The 15524-nt window shown below is 31.2% G+C and overlaps 1 protein-coding gene across 1 annotated transcript; it reads left to right on the top strand.

Annotated features, from left to right (window-relative positions):
- Nucleotides 1-743: 743 nt before the first annotated feature.
- On the top strand, nt 744-3604 carry LOC108991478 (CASP-like protein 4A3). Its single transcript, XM_018965733.2, has 3 exons — nt 744-1630; nt 2425-2560; nt 3218-3604. Exons 1-3 carry the CDS (start codon nt 1005-1007, stop codon nt 3410-3412), a joined length of 957 nt encoding a protein of 318 aa, XP_018821278.2. The 5' UTR covers nt 744-1004; the 3' UTR covers nt 3413-3604.
- The last annotated feature ends 11920 nt before the right edge of the window (nt 3605-15524 follow it).

The following is a 15524-nucleotide window of genomic DNA, read 5'->3' as shown; positions in this document are numbered from 1 at the left end:
TAGAAGAAAACTCTAACAAGGGAACAAAAAAAAAAAGAAGATTGTGAAGGAATTTGTGCTCTCTAGGGCTTTATGTCACAAAAGAATGCCCCACTCTTAAAGCAACCAATAGAACTTTAGTAACTTTCTTTTTGTATTGGCCATTTCATTTTGTGTCATAGACCACACACATATAAAAAGTCTCTCACTCAAAGCTTCCCCTGTCTAGTTGTGCTTGGATTTTATCTCTGCATTGTCCACTTTGATTCTTCTTCCTTTTCTCCAATTGTACATCTTGGTTTCAGAGAAAATAATTATAAATAAAAATTCTCCAAATTGGATTAGTGGAAATTCCTTCCAAGCAATCTATTAAATTGAGGTTCCTTTTTTTAAATATGAGTTCAAAATTATAAAGTTAATAATCTAATACCATTTATCATATTCATTTTTCTTATAAATATTAAAATTATAACAATCCAAATAAGAGGAAATATTTGTTTAAATTATCCCCTTTTCACAGAGAATTCATCTTAATTATTAATTTTAGACAAGGATTGGTTATTATTATGTAAGGAGAGATGCAAAATTGGTTAAAGAGTAATATTAACTATAGTTTATAGGTATGCAAGTCTTGCGTGCAGTTTTTTTATAAAAATAAAATAAAAAAGTAGATCACATTAGAAAAAATAATTTTTTTTATTTTATAGTATGGTTTACCTTTTAAAAATAACGTGGATGAGACTGATATTTAAGATTTATAAATTAGTTAAATAACAAATTATTTCTTAGTTCCAAATATTTTTGGGAAAGAAAATGAGACCTGCAACAGGTAGACCGTAGAAATACAATTTTACTGGGAAGGTAGGGGGGACACGTGGCGTGGACCCACAGCGGAACATGAAAAGAAATGGTAACCACAGCGGGACATGAAAGTTTTAAAAAGTGACGTAGTTTCTTTTCCGAGTCCCCAAACAGAGAGATCTTTCTACCCCGTTTAAATTCGAGAAAGTGTAAGGAAATTCGAAATGGAAGCTGAAGCCAAAGCCCAAACTCAAACGGAAAACCAGCAGCAGCAGCAGCAACACAAATCGACCATGAAGAAATCATCGTCGAAGAACTCTGACTTGTCGTCCACTCACATGGACTCGCCGCATTCTCCACTCCGCTTCCACACCCCGATGCCATCCGACTCCGGCGACCCGCACGATACTCCACCCTACGAGTCACCGGAAAACTCTCCAGGGAAACCTCCGGACAACTCCATGGCTATGGTTATCTTCGACAAGTTCACGCGGAATTCGCCGCTGACGTCTCCCTCGGACGGCCAGAAACCGCCGGAGAGCGCGAGCAAGAACAGAAACGCACTGGCGGTGGACTCTCCGTCTCCGGGGATTGTTGTGAATCGGGCGATCAGGGAAGAGCCGCCACCGTCGGTGTCGAAGGTGGGACCGGTCGGCAGTGGGGATGGTCGGAGATCGGGAACGGTGGCGTCGATTCTCAAGAGGTCGAAGAGGGAGGTGATGCTTAGGAGGGCTGCGCTAGGGTTTCGGCTGAGCGAGTTTGTGCTCTGCTTAATTTCCTTTGCAGTTATGGCCGCCGATAAAACCCAGGGTTGGAGCGGCGACTCCTTCGACCGCTACAAGGAATACAGGTCTCTCTCTCTCTCTCTCTCTCATACATACATAGATGTCTTATATATAGAGGTTTCTCGTAATCTTATTTTTGCAGTGAAACTTGATACTAATTCACTCTGAATAGGCACTCTTTATGGTTTCCTTAATGGTTTTGGTTTAAATTTGGAGACTTTGATCTTAATGTATGTTATCAACTTCTCAGTATATATGATCGGTTTCATCGGGTCACCTTTTTTCTTCAGTGTTAGTTTGTCTATTAATGGAGGAGTTTCGAAAGCATCCTTAGAAATTGGTTTGTCTGTTCCTCAGCTTAGCAAATGCTAACATTCTCGTGCGCTTGCTGTGAGTCAGCCTGTGACCCACTGATACCCTCTTCATTTGGTTTCTGTCGTAGTAAATTTCTCCTCAAGGGAATTAATTAAACAATGCTTTCGAGCTTAGGTAAAATCAATGACACGTGTCATAATGCTGAACTTTCTGATAAATTGTTCCTCAAAAAATAATGCCAAGAGGCTAAAGGACTGATTGATGATTATAGCAATATAAATGCGCTGTATCCTGATAATTTTCTTGAACATTGCTTGTACACAGGGCTATGCCTATTTCATTCATATCAATAAATTTACTCTTACTTATTAAAAATAAATAAAAAATTATTGAACATTCTCTAATATTTATTCTTTTTTAATCTATATAAAAATAAATAAAAGATTATGATTATTTTTGGTCCTTGTTCTCCCCTTTTGAGTTCTCTCCTTAATTTTATTCTTTTTAGAGATTTGATCTGATGATAAAGTTCATGCATTGGCAGGGATTGTTTATCTATTAATGTCATCGCATTTGTATATTCGAGTTTCCAAGTATACGATTTAACCTACCATCTGGTGACCGGAAATTATGTGATTCGCCACTACCTACGGCGTCATTTTGTTTTCTTTATGGATCAGGCAAGTTCTGCAACTTTCGTATCTTTTAGTCTTCTTACCTTTATTATGCAGATAATTTCCATGTCAATTCTGTCATGTTTTCTACAAAATGGAAACCCCTGGAGTATTGTGCGTTAGTTCACCCTATGGGTTTCAGGTTTTCCAAGTCCATTCTCATTGTTTCAGGATGCCACAATGGGCTATAGGGTATCAAGCTCATTCTAGAAACAGTACTTTCTATGGTAATGATGTAGGCATGAGCCTTGGACGTTATACGGGTCACAGATAATATCCTTGACTTGTTGGGGGATTGTTGCGGTTAGCTTTGCATTTTGTCATATTTTAGTTTGTTTATTACTGGTTCTTTGCAAGTTTTGAGTTGACTAAGGCAGTAGGTGGTGTCACTGGTGTGCAGATTAAGTCAACTGCTGAAACCATTAGGAAGTGTGCTACAGGTGTTCAGACCAGTCAGCCCCAAGCTAAGTGATATTACCTCTGAAATATAACTTAGCTTGGGTCTGTTCTCTATGTTAGTTTCCAAACGTTCTCATCCCTTGGCATGCCAAATTTATGATTAATATTGAGGGTCTTAACCTCTAATTGTCATTTGCTTGAGCACCTTCTGTGTTTACATCCTGAGCCAAATGGTACTTGTTGCTTTGTTAATTTGATTGACAGGTACTAGCATATCTTCTCATATCATCATCCTCCTCAGCAGCCACCCGGGTTGACGATTGGCAATCAAACTGGGGGAAAGACGAGTTCACAGAGATGGCTACTGCATCTGTCAGTATGGCCTTCCTAGCTTTTGCTGCTTTCGCCATTAGTTCCCTTATATCTGGTTACAACCTTTGTACCCGTGAATCCACTTAATCTTGGAACCGGTTTCATGTTCCTTCAATCTCTCTGTGTTGGGGATTTTTGAAGAATATATCACATATAGGCTATGTTGTACAGACAGATTCAATAGATTTTAGTTCCCTTTAAAATTAGACAAAAAAGAAAAACGTTTTGATTTCATTTGAATGTTCAATGGTAATGAAACCATTCTAGTTTTGCCTTAAAGCATTTTACCCAAGAAACCATTTTTGTTCAAAAGTCGTGTTGAAAAACAAATGTCTTGGTCGAACTTCCTAGTTTCTGCAAGAAAAGATTAAAACAAGGGTAACCAATTTTCAAGGTCCAAGTGGGTTTCCAACAGAATGGATGAAGCCCCAAAGCTTACCGAAACTTTTACTGGACTTCATTTTTTAGTTTGTAACCTATGATTGCTTGTTTGTGTGAAGCATGTAAAAATTGTTCGAGTTGTATAAATATTGTAATAAATGGTAGGTAGGTAAGCAGTGTAGGTGGAGCCGCTTTTTAACGTGTTTAGTGTCTAATATATTTATTATTTATTGAAGTTGACATGTCTTTTTAGACTGATATAATATTATAAAAAAAATTCTACTCATCATTCTTATACACTACACTTTTTTTTTCTTATTAAATATGTGGTATATAGATGATAAGTAGAAGAATTTAATTAGTTTAAAAATAATAAAACAAAAAAATAAAAATAAGTGTGGTGCGTGGTGTGTGAGGATGATTAGTAGCAAAACTCAATTTTTAAAGGTCGTATTGAATTTTATGTTTAATTAATAATTAGGTAATTATTAGATGAAAAAATTGAAAATTGAAAAATACTTTATATTTTGAGTGATGTTTATAAAAAAAAAATATGAATTTTTTTTAAAATATCTCATTAATCAAACAAGGCCGTGAACTTTTCTAAAATGGTACGCATACCCCCAAATTATTCCCGATCAAACTTATTTCTATCATAATTCAATAATAAATTTAAGAAATTACAGAATAATTCAGGGGTGGCTAGGGTGAGCTCATGGTTGGCCGAACACCCATGAGCGTGGCGGGAGTCACGCCTGACAGTTTTTTTTATTTATTATTATTATAAATTTATTTTGCTTCTAAAAAAAAAAAGATTGAAATGATTGACAGCTAGGATGTAAATGACTTTGATTTATTTCATGTTCACTACTGCTGATGTGTCATGGTTGGTGATTGTCGATTGATTATCTTTCCGCGTCTGGAATATTGGGCCCTTTGTACACACCACAGACAACCAATAAATTCATTGTAATAATACACAAATGTATTATTGGTCGTAGCATGGTAGACTAATTGATCAAATCAAATTATCAAATTGATGTGGAAAAAAACATTTAATTTTAATTTTTTATTTCGAATGAAAAAAATTAAAAAAAAAAAAAAGGGTTCACGTGATGTCCTTAATCAGTCATCTCATCAACCATATAAAAATATTAAGGAAATGCTCAAAACGTGAACTACAGGACAAACATTCTCAACCAGCTGACTCATCTTTTCTTAAGCCTAACAAACATAAGATTTTAATCCTTCTGCTTTTACTTTCAGACAAAACAGAAAACATTTGTCACTGAATAAATTTTGTCCTTGGGCATACATATATATATATATATATATCAATGTCTTCTTGTTTAAGCTAAAATCAAAGTAAAAAACAGAAAACAAATTGATTTGAAAAAAGCTGAAAAAATATTTTTCACAAAAAAAGAAAATACATCAGAAAAAGAAAGAAGAAGAATCTTATGATTGTTATCAAGTGGGTAACAATCTGGCAAGGCAACCCAGTTATGATTGTTATCCACTTGTTACCATAGGCTGGCTTTGTAGATTTTTATTTTTTTTAACTGGTTGGCAGGTGACAGGTGGGATATAATATATATACTCACTTGGATACCTTGAATATATACTGGTTAATCCTGCTAATCACTTTTTTAATCATTAAATAAAATAAATATTAAAAATATATATATATATATATAAGTGGTCAAATTGAGGAGACAAACTTAAGAGATATAGTATCATTTTCCATATATATTTTCATATCGAGTCTACTATGTTGCCCGATAGAAGTGATCGATAAAGTGACCGATGTTTTATTTCTTTTTTTATATTAAAAAAATAAAAAATAAAGTATCAGTCACGTTTGTCTATCAATGCTATAAGATGAGGTACGTATATTGAGTTAAATTGAGATAATAGTTGAAAGTTGAATAAATAATGTTAAAATATAAATTTTTTTAATATTATTTTTGTTTTGAGATTTGAAAATTTTGAATTTTTTATTATATTTTATTTGAAAATTTGAAAAAGTTATAATGATTAGATGAGATGAGATATGATGGTTTTTGAATCCAAACAAGATTAGTCATACAAGCATTTTCTATATCTAAAATATATGAGTACTGCTACAGGCAGGCATAATGTTGTGCCTGCCTACAGACGCCACTAAGGTGGCATTTTGCCACATCATCAATTGTGTAGTAAAAAAAAAAAAAACTTGATTAAAATTAGAAGCTTGAAGAGAGAGAGAGAGAGAGAGAGCAAAAATCAAAAGCTACACTCCGCCATTTTTGTGCAACCCATTGTTTCACTTTTACATGCCTTTCGTTTAGTTTACCACACTACCATTTTGTGTCGCACACACCAGAGGCGTTTCGTCACACTCACTCTCTCTCTAGTGCTCTCTTGCTCAGTTTCACTCTACTTATTCCGGCATTGAGGCTTAATCTAGGGTTTTAGTTTAAACCCCCTAATTTAAAGGATTGTGGGAGTGGAAATTTGCGGTAAGTATTTGTGTTCTGCCTTACATTTTACCATTTTAGTGTTTGGTTGCTGAGAAAGTGAGGAGACTTAGATGAAAACGAGGGAAAACCGGGGCATTGTGTTGTGGGTTGGTTGTAATTAGTAAACGAAGAAATGAAAGTATAAAAATGTAGTTTTTTTTCCTCTCCTTTGTTTGTTTTGGCGATTGGAAGAATTTGAAATTGCAGGGGCAAAGAGAGCATAGAGTTCTTGGGAGAGAGAGATCGAAGTATCAATGCAAAACGATGTATTTTGTTTCAAGAAGGTAGGCATATCAGTGGACTCAAATCGCATCGTTTTATTTATTCCAAAATGGTGCGTTTTGTTTCCATGTAAGAAGTCGTCCGCGGGGAGACACGAATCATGTTTGCGTTTAGAATTTCTCAAAATATATACAATACTAATTCAAAAACTCTATGTGAAGTTGCGTACTTTTTGAACACTCAACTAATGTAATTGGCAATGTAGTTGGCTACGTCATTTTTTTTAATATAAAATAACTGATTTGGCCAATCACATTCACATCAGTGGAGTACGCAAGCAGTACGCAAATATGACTGTATGTAGTAAAACTCATACCAATTAATCTAGATTCTTCTCCAACTTCTCTCTTCTCCTTCTTCAACCATGCAACCCTCAATCCTCAACCACCATGCAGTGCTTCGCCTCAACCCTCAACCATCGCCTCTTCGAGATCTTTCCTCCATCTCATTTTGTACTTCACGCGCAGTTTAAGCTGTCTTTTTATCTCTCTATTTCTCTCTTCTCTATCTCCCTTTATTTTTTTCTCTCCTCTCTCTCACCATGGTCTCCATCTTTCTTGGTCTCTTCTTTGTGTCTCCTTTGTGATTGTGATGGCTCATTTTCCTCTATTACTATCTTCGTTTCTCTCTCTCCCTCTCTCGCCAAAACCAACGACTCTGTATCTATGCCTCTTAATACTCAATTTCTATTTCATTGTGGATTACAAGATCTCTTAGTACAAATTCTCTTAACTCTCAGTACGATTGCACAAATTTTCAAAGTTAGAGTCAAGTGGTTTAGCTGGAATTGAGTTTGTATGTTGATTTGGAGTTTGAATTGAAGTTTTGTTGATAATGGGATTTGGATTTGTCGTGAAATTGGAATTAGAAAGTAGAAACCATAATTTCAAAAAAAGATTATATTCTCAAGCCAATGTAACGAATATACATAATAAAGTGTTTATATGGTATAATTTAATTTGAAAAATAAATTTAAAATTTGAATTTTATAAATTAGATTTTACCATTTAAGTGATGTGGATAGTATGCTCTACATATCGACTTGAAAATAAAATAAATCTAATTTCAATTTAGACGTTTAGTCCTCGAGAGGTAGGGAAAAGAGCAAACGGCCTCCGAATTCACCCGATCAATCTATAGATATGGTTGAGTAGGTTGAATATAGGTGAGTGGGAGGTTGCTACCAGCTGGTTTAAAAGAAAGACCATTTAGGCCCTGTTTGGAATTTGGATTGAACTGAAATCAACTCAATTCAGTTTAATTTTAAGTTGAGTCTAACATCCAAACATTCAATTATCAAATCACTAAACTCATCTCAACTCAAAACATATTTACACGTGAGACGTTCCACAACCTTTTTCAATTTAACACTTCTTTACATACGTGACCCACAACCTTTTTCAACTTCTCATAAATACATTTAAACGCATATTAACATCCAAACATATCTAAACTCATCTTAGGTGGGTCATACAAAACTCACTCAACTATCTCAACTTACTACTATTCATAAAGAATTCGACTCATCCCAACTCAACTCAACATCCAAATAGGGCGAGAAATTCTATATTGAAATCTTACATCACACACATCCACCTAAGCAACATTTTATTTATCATTTTTGTTATTCTATTTTAATGCTTAAATATATGTGTGTTTAAATATAAATACAAAAATAACAAATCACATATTGGTTAGATGGAAGCGTGTGATATAAGACTTCTTTATAGCATTTGTATTTATATATATATAGATAAATTACTTTATGATCTCGTTTGTTTACACAAACTATATTATCTCATTTAATCTAATCATTATAATTTTTTCAAACTCATACACAAAATATAATAAATAATTCGAAATAAAATAAAATAAAATACAGTTGAGCATCATATATATCCGATTCGTTCACAATGTTCTAACTATATATATACACTCACAAATATACAAAGATTTGGATTTTTTATCATTTTTCTTTTCCTAACTCTTGAATTTCGAGTGTGAGAAATATAAATGTTACATAATTCATTTTATATTTCTATCTGTCTCATACTTTAAGTCTTAGAATTCGATAAAAACTCTAATAAATCTCCATCTTATATATATTCTTTATTGGATTTGTCGTAATCGTATATACTTTTTCACAAAACTACTCGACGATATATAGGTTGGAGTCGGACCCATGACAAGGAGTCATCACCTAAAATACTATGATCGATCATTGGTTCCCGATTAGTTTTTCGAAGCTTGCTTATAATAATAAAAGGAAAAAATGTGTAAGCTTCACCCTTGACCAGATCTGTTTTGTTCTTAATTAATTTCAGCAGCCCTTTTATTTTAGTGAGCCCAACCTACTCAGATGATCACTAAATTGTTATCGGAGTCATCATATCCAGATATATAGAAATTAAGCTATAAAGCTAATATATATATATAACCTTATACTTAAAAGTGTCTATCGCCCCGTGAACAGTGAGATGAAAAGTAACTTATTTTACGTTTTCTTCCTCCCCTCACGTCCCTCTCTACCTCACAGCAAAATCACTATTTCCCCTTCGTCCCTCTCTGCAAATTCACCACAAAATAACCACACAAATCACAAAATTACCAAATAAATTTTCACACAAATCACAATTCACCACAAAATTACCGCACAAATTTTCATTCAAATCACAAAATTAACACACAAATCACAAACCAATAGATCTGTGAGAAGGGAGAAGGCAGTAGCTGGGGTTTCAGCTGGAGGAAAAGAGGAAGATAAGGGGTCGTCGGCGAAGGACGAGGCTGCTGGTGGTGGTGTGGTGGCATAGGGGTGGCCAACGGCGGTGCTACAGGGAGAAACCCGTGCATCGAGATCCATTTCGGGTTGGTCGTGTGCGGCTAAGGGAAGAGCTGCCAAGGGGTTTCGACGGTAGGGTTTCCTTGTTGGCGTGAGGGGAAGCCGGTGAGGTGGTCAGTTACGCCGCAGGGTGGCGCACAGCGGCGTTGGGCTGCTTGAGGGAGGAGATCTGGTGAGAGAGAGAGGGAAGACGCGCAGGGAAGGGAGGAGCTGCCAAGGGACTTCAACGGTGGGTTTTGGTCACCGGCGTGAGGGGAAGCCGGTGATGTGGTCGGTGACACCGCACGGTGGCACAAGGCTGCTTGAGGGAGCAGATCGCGTGAGAGAGAGGGAGGACGCGATGACGCAACTGACCGGAAGGAGAGAGAGGGAGAAATAGAAAGTGAGGAGAAAATGAAGGTTTTTGGATTTAAATCCAGCCATTCATCATAATCTCCAAATTTTATCCAATGGTGAAAATTTAAATACTGATTAAATTAATTTAAAATAATTAATTAATATATAAATATCATATCATAAATAAATTATCAAATTTAATTTATAAAATATTAAAGTTTTTTAGATTTAAATCCAACCCTTCATTATAAATCTCTAAACTTGATCTAATAATAAAAATTTAAATATTGATTTAAATTAATTTAAAATAATTAATTAACATATAAATATCATATCATAAATAAATTATAAAATTTAATTTATAAAATATTAAAGTTTTTAAGATTTAAATCCAACGTCCCTTCATCATAAGTCTCTAAATTTAATTCAATAATGAAAATTTAAATACTGATTTAAATTAATTTAAAATAGATAATTAACATATAAATATCATATTATAAATAAATTATCAAATTTAATTTATAATGCTCATCAACATCAAGCCCATTCGAGCTGTGCACAACCGAGAGAGAGGAAGAGAGAACATGAGAGAGGGAGACCAGTGTGGGGGGACTCGCCGGAGTCAGGTGGTGCCGGTGGAAGGGGCAGCGAGGCTCTCCGGCGCACGACGGCTCCGGGCTGGGTAGAGGAAGAATCGGCTTGGAAAGGGGTAGCGTACTGCGTACGTGTGAGCTGAGGGACGAGAGAGAGAGGGGAGAAGGAAGAGTGTCTGGGTATTTAACTCAGTCCCTTCGTCTTGAAGTCTTCAAAACGATATAACAGTATAAGATTAAAATATTAATTTAAAAATACTTAAACATTAATTTAATTAAAAATGCTAAAAAAAATTAAGGTAAAATATTATTTAAACTAATAATAAGGTCACCATCGACCTTATTATTAACACACATGAAGATTTGGATTTGATATAATATTTTTGGAGTTTTCAAAATAGAAGAGACTTATTTTAATGATGAAAAAATGTGAGAACAATATAGAAATAAAAGACTGTATTTTTTTAGTGCTCCATGGGTCATTGAGTTGTATGTTTGAATTCTACAATTCATATTACTGTAACATTTATTTTTGCAATTTCCGTAGGAATTTTTGTGGCTTTATGTATAGACTGCTACTTTGGAGGAATTGACTCAGAATTTTACGATTGGGTTTTTTTTTATTTCCTAACTATAATGTATTTTTCTCTATTGATACATATTCTTTTGCACTCCAATAAAATTGATTTATAATTTTATATTCTGTGACCAAGACTATGCTTTGGTTTTACTAATTTTAAATTTCATTTTACCACTTCTCATTTTTTTTCTTCGGTTGGATTGTTTCGATTTATGCAGTGAAATATTGTCATCATCATATAGATTCTTCGCATCTCTTTTCATTTGTTAGGTATAGAAATTGAGTTCATAAAAGGTTCTCCATATACCACTTATTTTTCTTATGGTACGTTGTTTTTTTTTTTTTCCTTCTTTTAACACAAAACATGTTTATATTTTGCAAAATAACTTATTTTTCATTCTACCAGACAAATGTGCCTCGCACATTGCCCAACTGCTAGTGTGTATATATATATATATATATACACGTGTGTGTGTTTGTACTGTGTGTATATATATTGAGTTTATAGGTAATTAGGTGGCACTTCAATGATTTTGTGATGACCATCAACAGGAAACTTCTTTTTCTCAAATACCTACTTACATTAAATTATAAAATTATTTTTATTATAAAATAAATCTAAAATATTATAAAAAGTTATGTCATTTTTGTGTAGTTATTTTTATAAAATCTTTTTATTATTGTAACACTTCTAAAAAGATACACGAAAATACAAACGTAAAAAATATGCAAAAATAATAGCACTTAATTGTTGTCCTATATATGAAAAATATATATACTGTCCATACCTTGTTTTATCTCATATTTTTAGTTAAAGTTTTACTATTCATCATCTTCACACATCACATTTTTTTATTATATTTTTTAGATTTATTATGCATCAACTACTATTTACTCTCACATCTCACACCTATAACTTTTTTTATAGGGTGTATGAATATTTTTTATAAAGTATGAGAGTGTTTTTTATAGAGTGTGAAATGTGCATGAGGTGGTAAATTGTAGCTGATAAGAATAATTTTTTATTTATTTTTTATTTTTTCTAAAAAAATAGTAATGATATTTATCATCTCAATTTTTATCATTCCATGTTGTGATAGTAGATAATTGAAGACTATTTATTATATTTTATTTATAAATCTATCATCTAATACTACATCATGAGATGATGAGAAAACTAATGATGGATATATATATATTTTTTTAAAAATCTTGATTTTATTATTTTTAAATTAATTAATTTTTTTTACTCATAATCTATATATCACATATTTAATAAAAAAAAATATAATATTTAGTATATAAAAATAATGAATATAATTTTTTTTTTAAAATTATTTAAAAAAAAATGGACAAAGTATGCCTGCATGTACGGAAGATATTAGGAAATGCCAAAAGGGTGTACCTTCTGTTGGGGTGCACGAGGGACACTCCACCTTTTAATGTTGTTGGCACATCTACCTTTCATTCTATCTATCCAGCTGGCCTTTCTATTAGGTAAATCATTATGGGTTTTAGCGTACCATCATCTCACTCATTTTAATTAGAATAATATTATATATAATTGTAAAATATATAAATATTATATAATTATTTAAAAAAATAAAATTTATTATTAAAAAATTAATTTCTTTTTATGTGGGTCTTATATTTATTTACTTTTTTCAAAATGACTACACGGCACTTACACACTCACGACTGTAAATATCATTTCTCTTTTAATTATTGTGTCCTTAAAATTGCATATATCTTCCCTCAAAATCAAACCTACAACTCATAGTTTTCGTCATTTCTACATGCATATCAAATATGATTATCACCTATATTGCATTAATTGTTGTCAATTCAATCGTCCTATGTATTTATTTGAAATTAAACAGTGTTTATATTTTACTGATATCTAAAAATAAAATTATAAGAAATATTAAGATGAGATGAAATAAGATAATCTCTACTCCCGAACACGTCCTAATTCTTAACTTATAATCATCACTTGATTGGAATCAAAACCATATACAAAATATGATGTCGATTTGATTTGTTTTTAAATGGAAATTACACTTAGACCTTTCAAACCACCATTTTATATTATAGCATGATTTTTAAATTATTAAAATCGTCATTTAATTTTTAAATCAATTCAAAATAATATATTTTTTTAAAATATCAATTCAAAACATAGGTCCCTCTAAAAAAAAATAATCAAAACATAAGTCAGAATTCAAACCACCTAACTCTAGTTTTTATTAGCAAAATATACGTGGACAAATCGAAGAAAATCATCAAATAATTACAAAACATATTACGTACCTTTTCTTATTTATTAATTATATGTCATTATTTCTTATTTTCTAATCATAGATGGTCGGTGGGCAGTGGGCTCATAATAAATATGGTATCCAGAGCCTGTTGGTGAGGCGAGACTACGTAGAAATAAATAAGGCAAAGTAAGATAAAAGTAAAAAACTTTATAAAATGATTGTTAAAAAAAATAAGATTTATAAATTAATATGATTTAAAATGGTGCGTGAGATTTTAGAACATATTTTATTATAAAATAAATTTAACCCATCACCTAAAATTATATTATTTGATAAGTTTACTTTTGAAAATTTTATGCGGGGACGAATTATTTTAAATAATAATAATAATAATAAGAAAATAACTTATTTATAATTCAAATTTATAATATTATTGGCTTCATCAAAATTATTTTTAAAATTTAATAAAAAGTATATATTTTTTCATAAATCTAAAACCATTATAGCCATAACTTCATATTGAATTAATCAAAATAATAATATAATATTATTTTTTAATAATATTTTTACTTTTTTTCATATTTTCAATTACACTAATTATATGTTAATTAATAATAATATTTATTCATTCACATATTTCAAAACTGAACATAAAAATGAAAGTGAAATGTGCGTTCAGGAAAGTGAAAATTATGAGAAATAAAAATTGAAAAACAAAATAGTTAAGATAATTTTTATAATAAATTATTACTTTTAAAGATGAACAATATATTTTTAAATTTAAAAATATACTTAAAATTATTATAATTCAAACTTTTACTTTTTGAAAAAATCAGGTTGAAGTTGACTTCTATAGCTCATAGCTCATAGTTCAAGTTGAAAAAAAAAATTATTTTTTAATATTAAATGTATTTTAAAATTTGAAAATATTAAATTATTTATTATATTTAACTTAAAATTTTAAAAAAATTATAATAATTATATAAGATAAGACAAGTTAAGATGATTTTATTATGAAAAATTTTATTTACTATCTCTACTTGAAGATTATATTTATATCTCTTTTATTAAATAAAAAAAAATATTATTTTAAGAAGAATATTTTTAAAATTTTTAAAATAAAAATTATCTAAATTTATATAATATAGTCTCGGAAATTGTACGGAATATTATTCTTTTACTATATAATCTACGGAATTACATTCTCATGGACGAGAGAGAGAGGGGAATGGAAAAGTGGAATGGAAAAGTGGTGACCGTAATACGGAAGAGGACCATACGGCAAATGTACCGACACATGCAGGTACAGTACCGTCCGTGCTTATGGGCCCCACGTTTGTGTCCTTTTATTTTTTATTTTTTGTTTTTATATATATATATATATATATTTTTTTTTACCACCTACCCTTACAAGACAACACCAACAACAGCAACCGCAACCTCAACCTCAACCAACGCCCTCCTTCCCACCGCATGTTTCTGTTGTAACGTTTCAAAACCAGATACCTCCCTCCCGTTGGACCTTATTACCCTTTTTCTGAGGTCGCCTTAGATTAAGGCTTCGTTTGGTTATCAAATTCCTTTCAATTCATCTCAACTCATTATTATAATTTTTTTAAATTTTAACATAAAATATAATAAACAATTCAATTTTTTCAAATCTCAAAATAATAATAATATTAAAAAATAATATTCTAATAATATTTTATTATCTCAATTCAATTCACTTCAACATCCAAACACAACCTAAAAAGAATTTAAGAGATGAGTTATTCGGTCAAATCGATGGGTTTAATATATTATTCATATATATATATAATTTTTTTTTTTTATAAAGGAGTGGAGAGTTCGAAATCTGATTTTTCATTTGAAAATTCAGATTAAATGTCATCAGACTATTAAATTTTTGATATATTATATATATAGTTAAATGTTAAGATTTGATTTGTAAAATTTAATTTTTAAATTAAATCATATCATGTAAATATTTTATTAAGTGGACTTTGTACACTGGCTTAAAAAATGTTTTAAATATTTTTAAATTTTAGACTTTTTAAAAATATATAGCCAATTATATTAGTAGAGTATGTAAAAATGATTGTATATAAAAAATTTTATTTTATATTAGAGTTTGTGAAATTTAGTTTTCTTATTGAGATTGTAAGATATTTATATTGAAATTGATTTTTTATTTTTAAGTTTGAAGATAAAGAAAGCTAACAAAACATGTCAAATCTTGGAATTATAAAAATATAAAAAATTTACGGACAAGATTTATTTATTTATTTATTTATAGAATTAAATATATTTAATGTTTTTGCCAAATTCTTCCATGAAATTGCCAGCATGGAAGATCTGTTTTTATGTAACTCCACTCCTCCAAAGTGGTTGGAACCATTGAAGACCCATTTTGGATTTGCATT

The sequence above is a fragment of the Juglans regia genome, chromosome 2 (genome assembly GCF_001411555.2).
Source record: "Juglans regia cultivar Chandler chromosome 2, Walnut 2.0, whole genome shotgun sequence".
Lineage (NCBI taxonomy): Eukaryota > Viridiplantae > Streptophyta > Magnoliopsida > Fagales > Juglandaceae > Juglans > Juglans regia.
This window is presented reverse-complemented; position numbering and strand designations above follow the sequence as displayed.

Excerpts from the sequence above, each read along its gene's own strand:
- LOC108991478 (XM_018965733.2), top strand. The coding sequence starts at position 1,005 with ATGGAAGCTGAAGCCAAAGCCCAAACTCAAACGGAAAACCAGCAGCAG. Across the intron at positions 1,631-2,424 it reads GACCGCTACAAGGAATACAG|GGATTGTTTATCTATTAATG; the intron begins GTCTCTCTCTCT and ends ATGCATTGGCAG. Across the intron at positions 2,561-3,217 it reads TTGTTTTCTTTATGGATCAG|GTACTAGCATATCTTCTCAT; the intron begins GCAAGTTCTGCA and ends TTTGATTGACAG.